General features: G+C 33.0%; 1 protein-coding gene across 1 annotated transcript; it reads left to right on the plus strand.

Moving 5' to 3' along the window:
* Positions 1 to 4,001: 4,001 nt before the first annotated feature.
* Positions 4,002 to 6,530, plus strand: LOC107856937 (transcription factor MUTE). The gene is made up of 3 exons (XM_016701903.2): positions 4,002 to 4,145; positions 4,915 to 5,304; positions 6,102 to 6,530. Exons 1-3 carry the CDS (start codon positions 4,050 to 4,052, stop codon positions 6,195 to 6,197), a joined length of 582 nt encoding a protein of 193 aa, XP_016557389.1. The 5' UTR covers positions 4,002 to 4,049; the 3' UTR covers positions 6,198 to 6,530.
* Positions 6,531 to 7,422: the final 892 nt, after the last annotated feature.

Genomic DNA, 7,422 nt, shown 5'->3' on the forward strand with positions numbered 1-7,422 from the left:
TTCATTATAAATCCTTATGCTAGTTTTAAAGTGAATTTTCCTACAGAATGAGCATACAGATTAAAAAGAGTAGTATTTAGCACCAAGCGGAAAGTGTGGGTTTAGCGTATCCTACATCCCCAGAACTACGAGCCAATGTAGGTACATATTATTCAGATTATTCCCATTTATATGGATGATAGATACAGATTGTGATCACTTAGCCCAGGTTGTACTCCTTGGCAAGAGTATGACACCTCTCCCAAATGTGAGGTTTACCCCTTAGTACAACTAGACGTTGGACTCCATGATAGCTCACATGGTTTATGTCGGTTAGAAGAACCTCCCTACAGAAAAGAGTAACCCTAACAAAAAGGAATAACAGAAAAGCTTTTAGAAACTAAGTGGTAAAGACTCATAAATTTTACTCAGATATTGTCTTACATGAGACATCAGTTATCAGATTTCAGCTTTCAGTTTTCATATGGTAAAGGTGAGTCCTTTTTACACTTAGTCTGCACGATTTGAAAACAGACTTAACTTCAGTCCTACTCAATTCATTATCAGAAAGATTAAAAGTACAACTTTTAGAAATAAGTGTTATAGATCACAAGATTTATACAGTATGATTATTTCTCACTATTTCTGATTTTTAGCTTTCAGTTATTCAAGTCAATGTGAGTCATTTACACTTAGCATGCATTCTTTACAAGTTATACGAGCATTAAATTACTGTTTTACTCATGCATTCACTCCCACATGCTCGGTACATTCTAAAAGTACTGATCCACATATACGTCTATGTGCTACATTGTTTAATAATGTAGGTACCAGCTCAGTTGTAGTCCATAATCACGATCAAACAGTTGCAGATTCCAGTCAGCAGAGGATGAGTCTTCCTACTTTGGGGACTTCAGTTAGACGTTATTTATGCTCTTTACTTTCTTATCCATATGTATTGATTAGTGGTATTAGAGTCGTGTCTCAGCTATCTATAGTCAGTATAGTAGAGGCTTCACAGATGTCAATCAGAGCCAGTCTTGTAATTTTAGTTCTGCTCTTCAGTTTTATCAGAATGTAAAATTATATCATTATTGTGTTTTCCCAGATTTCATCATGATTATGTTTTCGCACAGTAAACTCAATTATTTTATACATATTTAAATCAGTTGCTTAACAGTATGCCAGTTTATGGGTTAGCTTGAGATCACTTGGGGTCCTAAGCACCGTGTGACATCCAAGGGGGTAGTCTCGGGGCATTACACATGTGTAGGTCGTTTTGACCAAACATATCAATAATATACCTTTTTTAGTATTGTTTTATGTTTTGTCTGAATTCTCGTCTATAGTTTACAAACTATTAGCTTCCGCTTAACGCCCTCTCAATTTCGAACCCAACAAGTGGTATTAGAGTCTACAGTTTAAAGATCTAGTGATTTGGTGAAATGAGGTTGAAGACAAGCTCAAGGCGGTTCTAATCAATTTACAATTAGTTTGATGATAATGAAGATTTTTGTCCAACTACATGTGGAGAAAAATTTTCAACCATATTTTCAATAATACTACTGCTCCTTCATTAAAATAAAATCAACTTTTAACCTATGTTTATAGGCTTCAACTTTCAACCCCTGCTTACTTTTATGCTAGGGCTCCTTTCAACTCGTGCATATACTTTTAACGCATGAGCTCTCTCCACTTTCAACACTATTCACTTATAACACAGGGCTCGAATAATATCAACCCATGCTTCTATTTTTAACGTATAGGGCTCCAATTTTAAACCCATATAAACTTTTAATCATAGTACGTGACAGTGATATATGAAGATCGTGTGAAGAAGGTGGATCAAATTATGTCAAGAAAATCAAGTCAAAAATGGGAGATTTGTTAGGGACTTTGTCCTGATTTTCTTATCAAATTTAAGTTTTACTTTTTTTAGAAGGAAAATAAAAGTAATATCATAATTACTTTTACTTTTCCTGAAAGAAAAATATAAAACTTTTTCATATTTGGCAAACCTCTAAAGGTTTTAGATATCTCTAAATAGAAGACTTATTTTCTCATAGCATAACACAGAATATCATCCATAATGTAATCAAAAGAGTCTGTTTTAGGGGAGATTTCTCCCAATAGATTTGATATCTTTTCAATATTAGTTTTTCATATGTAGGTCGTTTTGACCAAACATATCAATAATATGCCTTTTTTAGTATTGTTTTATGTTTCGTCTGAATTATCATCTTTATAGTTTGTAAACTATTAGCTTCCGCATGATGCCCTCTCAATTTCGAACCCAACACAGTCTCCTTTCCTTATGTTTATTTCTTGTACTTTCAGACTTTGGGATTTTTGATTGGTGTATTTTCCCCAGTCTATGAGTTTAGACATTGGATCATGGCTTAATTATCGTTTCGCTCGTCTTTCTCACTTATTAATTGAATGATGGTTATAAAAATGAATGTGCCTCGACACCGCACTTGGGTGCAGGTGTTGTTACGGCTTATAAATTTTGGGTTATGATATAAACACACACCGAAATATTGTCTCATCCTCTCAAAAAAATGTTCTTTTTATTCTGCTTATGGGAAATTATTTTTTAATAAACTTCAAAGTTTATTATAAATGCACTTGTTTAGAATTGTTGTGAAATCTTGATGAGTGAAAAAACCTTACGACTACTTCAAGAAAGAGCCAATTGATGATTTTACTGGGTACTCATTGTTTATGTACTTATACTACACTTGTTGCTTCCTTTTGGGTGCAGGTTCAGAGCCGAGTACGAGTGAAGTTCGAGGAGGAGCTTGAGGAGATATTATGGTCAGTTGCTTGGATGATCTGTGGCGCCAGTCTCTTTTCCTTATGTTTATTTCCTGTCCTCTTTTAGACAACTTATTTGATGTATTCGGATTTGTTTACTACTAGAGGCTCTTATACTACTACTTTCAGGTTTTGGGGTTTTTTTTATTGTATTTTTCGCAGTTTATGAATTGAGACTTTTTTATCATTTCACTTTTCCTTTTACTTATTAATTGAATAATGGTTACCAAAATGGTTGTGGTTTGCCTATCGGGCTTAGGTGAAATAACTCTCATGACTTGTAGATTTTGAATCGTGACATAAACACACACCGAAAATATTCTTTTATCCTCTCAAAAACTGTTCTTCTTATTCTTTTTATGGGCAATTATTTTTTTACAAACTCTAAACTTCGAGTCATAAGTGTACATGTTTAGAGAGTTGATAAATCTTGGTGAGTCATCATCAATCACAAATATTTGCGTCCTAATCTGACCAAAATGCTTTTAAGCAGTGATTCGCTAATTGGAGACGATATTCATTTTGATAAGTTGTTAGTGTTATATTTTTTTAGACGATTATTATATAGATCTTTATTGATGACTATTCGTTTACACGCCTCTTGTGCTACACTATTCCAACCCCTCACCTATAGCTACTATCACAAGAAAGATAAGGTCATCCTTCATTTGACATTAAAGAAAACCAAATCAAAGAGAAACCTACATATCTGTGGGCAAAATTCGTTAAAATCAAGTTGACTTAAAAATTGATAAAATAAAAAAATATAAAAAGAAAAAGGATTATCATAATAAGAAGGTGGTGAAATGTATGCAGAATTTAGAGTGCATGCTCGAACCATGAAGTAAGAAGCAAAAGAATTAAGAGCAAGCTCTTCTGCATGACAAAAAAAAAAAATGAATTACTACTTGGGCATTTCTTTTATCTCACGCTGGGAACGTAAATGTCCATATGGTAATAAACGTGAGACCTATTATATTGTATGTTGTCCACAAACATATATATGTTAAAGTGTGTATATATTTGCGTGTGTATTTTTGTGTCTCATAGAGAAATGACTGCGTGTGAAAAATAATTAGCAGTCACGGGAGAACAGCACATAGCATTTAATATCAGAAAACTATAGACTGATGGTTAGGTATATCCCATTATACAACTAGTCCTTTTCTACTGTCCCTATATATAAAGCTTTTTGAGAGACAAAAGAATCTATAAACATATCACTTGCAATTTTAGTTATTTAGAAAAGAATCATGTCTCACATAGCGGTGGAGAGAAATAGGAGAAGACAAATGAATGAAAATCTCAAGATTTTGCGTTCCTTAACCCCTTGTTTCTACATCAAAAGGGTAATTCCACTTCTTCTTCTGAGAGTTTTCCATTCTTATATTCATCTAGCCTTCATGAATATGGTATTCGCAACAATGGCAGGGTCAGGTTTTTCAATAAAGAGGTTCAAAATACGAAAAAGTAAATTCACGAAGAAGTCAAAGGGGATTCAATAACCACTATATATACCAAAACAGGAAAATTAAATCATATATAAACAATTTGTTTTTTTGTTGAAGGGGGTTTGAATGAACTCCCTTGACTTTATCTGGCTCAGCCCTGGGTATTCATCGCCTTTTCCTTTTGATGGTTTCCTTTGGTGGTTGGAACGCTTCAATAGCTATTACCTTTTGTGATATTACTTATGTTTTGATAGGTATTTAGATTGGGAAATTATCAACATATATACACTTCGGAGGGATCATAATTTGTTCTCGATCGTTTCAAGTGTATTTTTTACACGGTTAAGTTTGCCTGTGACAACATGTAAGGTTGTATCTCTATATGTCAAGTGTAATAATTTGTTCATAAATAGGAAAATAACTTACTACTATAACTAGTTAAATTGCATTAATAATGTAAAGATTGATTACACCTAATTCATATAGATGCGATAAATAGTCTATATAATGGAGAAATTAGAAATACCAAAAGATGTGTTGGTATCAAGTTCCTTTAACTAATACCATTAGGGTTTGATCATCTCCTTTTGTTCTTTTTCCTTTTGACGCTTAATCTCTTAATTCTTCTTTTTCTTGATCTGATCTTTTTTATTCTTGGAAATTGAAGGGTGATCAAGCATCAATAATAGCAGGAGTAATTGAGTTCATCAAGGAACTGCACCTTGTTCTACAATCCCTTGAGGCGAAAAAGCGTCGAAAAAGCCTTAGCCCTAGCCCTGGTCCTAGTACTCCAAGGCCATTGCAACTAAGTCCAACACCTGAAAGTACATTTACTATTAATAATAACTTCAAGGAACTTGGAGCATGTTGCAATTCTCCAGTGGCTGATGTTGAAGCAAAAATATCTGGATCAAATGTTATGTTGAGAACAATTTCCAAGAGGATTCCTGGTCAAATTGTGAAGATAATCAATGTGTTAGAGAAGCTCTCTTTTGAGATTCTTCATCTTAACATCAGCACCATGCAGGATACTGTTCTTTACTCCTTTGTCATCAAGGTGATCATCATCGCTCTATTTCTAATTTGGAAATTAACAACAATAACTATGTCTCAGTTCGATGGCTTTTTTTAGCACAACCCTAATACTTGTTGGCAGTGTCAATTCTTTGAATACTCATAAAATTTTGCAAGATTGTAGTGTGTGAGAGGAACAAAACTAAAGTCACAAAGAAATAAAGATAGTAGTAATAGAAGTCACATTAGATTCTTAGAAACTAATGTGATCGATTTGACTATACCGCAATCTTACATCTAGACTTTCATATGTACTAATTGACTATATACTAAATTGAACAAATCAAAGGGTAAAGTGAGGAAGAGACAATATTGGTGTTATAAATATATTCCATATGTGACCGTGATCATTTATTTAGTGTTGCATTGTGTATCCATTTCATCAAAAAGCTTATGATTAGCACATCTCTTCAAGTGCGGGTGGGTTTGATTCAATTTTATACACCTAAGTGCTTGGAAATTCTTTTTGATATAATTATAGAGGTGAAACTGGAACACAAGTTATCTTTACTTAATCTGATACCAGTTTAAAGTGTGTAATTATGTCATCTAAACATACACTTATTAACTGTTAAAGACCGCAAACTTTAATTTTATTTACTTTATTACATTCTCAACTTTTAGGAACATGCCTCAACATTTGCGTAGCTCATCAGTAATATATTTTTTAGTTTATTAGCAAGAAAACATATTTTGGATAATTATCTCTTCCAATATTACCTTTTTTTTTTTTAATCTTACAAACTCTATTTTCCTTCTGTTGATTATTTTGTATTGCAGATAGGACTGGAGTGCCAACTGAGTGTGGAAGAGCTGGCTGTGGAAGTTCAAAAGAGCTTCTCCTCAACTGATGTTTTTTGTATCAATGAAGTATAGAATTTAAACAAGAAAAGAAATTAGTATCTCGTTATGTATTCCATCCAGTATTATCTTCTAACGCTCTATTGATATATATCTTTTTGGATATATATAATAAGTGTGAGAAAGATAATTTTGGAATGTAACAAATAATTTCCAACATTTTAAGGTTGGATTTAGAGATTTAGTACGTAAAATCTACAATTGTATGACTAGGGGTATACTGGTGGCATGGAAGTATGAACTAGAAAGTTGAGGATATATACTATATATAAGAAAGATAGACTTTCTCCTTGGTAAGTTGGTATTCTATCTTTTTATATGTTAAGAGAAGAAAGTAGATACATGCACGTAAAAGAATATGATCATGCACCTCTCTATTACAATCTGAAGTTATTTATATATATATATATATGCTAGCTCCATGTTGCAATGGATGATTTACAACATTATGTTCATTGCTTCTGAGTTCTGACTATATCGATTAAATGGGATTACGGTGTGGTAATTAAGACAATCCACCCCCTACCTAGAGCTTGATTTGCTAGCTCCCCAATAATATGCACCTATCTTCTTTCCACTATCTAATGATATATCTTTCACTTCATCATAATAGGAACCTCATTAACCAGAGTTAATTACTCCAATTAATGGGTAGCAGAAAGGTCAACCTATATATTTAATTTGAGTCTTGTATGGATGTATATGGATTACATCCAAGCTGCTTTTTACTCTGAAAAGTGATCAAAGCTCAAGACAATAATCTCACTTATATGATTAAAACTCTGAGTTGACTTGATACCAATAACTTATATAAATTCTAAATTGTAGTGAATTTTATATGAGTAGTAGTTAAAATTAAGCCTAAGCTATTGTAACTGATATTGATAAATACTAGTATTTACTTACTTGAATTGAATATTTTGAGCTTACTCATATGACCAGGGCGGAGCTACCCTTTATATAGGGGTCATCCGAACCCCCTTCGGCGAAAAATTATACTATATTTACATGGTTAAAATTATTTTTTATGTATATATAGTTAATGTTGAACCCCCTTCGATTAGTTCGTTGTTCACTTGTGAACCCCCTTACTGAAAATCTTGACTCCGCCACTGCTCATATCCACTTACATCATTGAGATTAGAATATCTAGCCTAAAACTGAATGAAGGAAGATCTCTTAGACTACCTATGTCTATACTATAGAATTAAAACCTTTTTGGAAAAAGGAAAAAGGAAAC

This window comes from Capsicum annuum, chromosome 1 (genome assembly GCF_002878395.1).
Source record: "Capsicum annuum cultivar UCD-10X-F1 chromosome 1, UCD10Xv1.1, whole genome shotgun sequence".
In the NCBI taxonomy this organism is placed as follows: Eukaryota; Viridiplantae; Streptophyta; class Magnoliopsida; order Solanales; family Solanaceae; genus Capsicum; species Capsicum annuum.

Bases quoted from the DNA above. Each gene is read 5' to 3' on its own strand.
- LOC107856937 (XM_016701903.2), top strand. From the start codon at position 4,050: ATGTCTCACATAGCGGTGGAGAGAAATAGGAGAAGACAAATGAATGAA. The intron at 4,146-4,914 runs GTAATTCCACTT...TGGAAATTGAAG, and splicing joins CTTGTTTCTACATCAAAAGG to GGTGATCAAGCATCAATAAT. The intron at 5,305-6,101 runs GTGATCATCATC...TTTGTATTGCAG, and splicing joins TTTACTCCTTTGTCATCAAG to ATAGGACTGGAGTGCCAACT.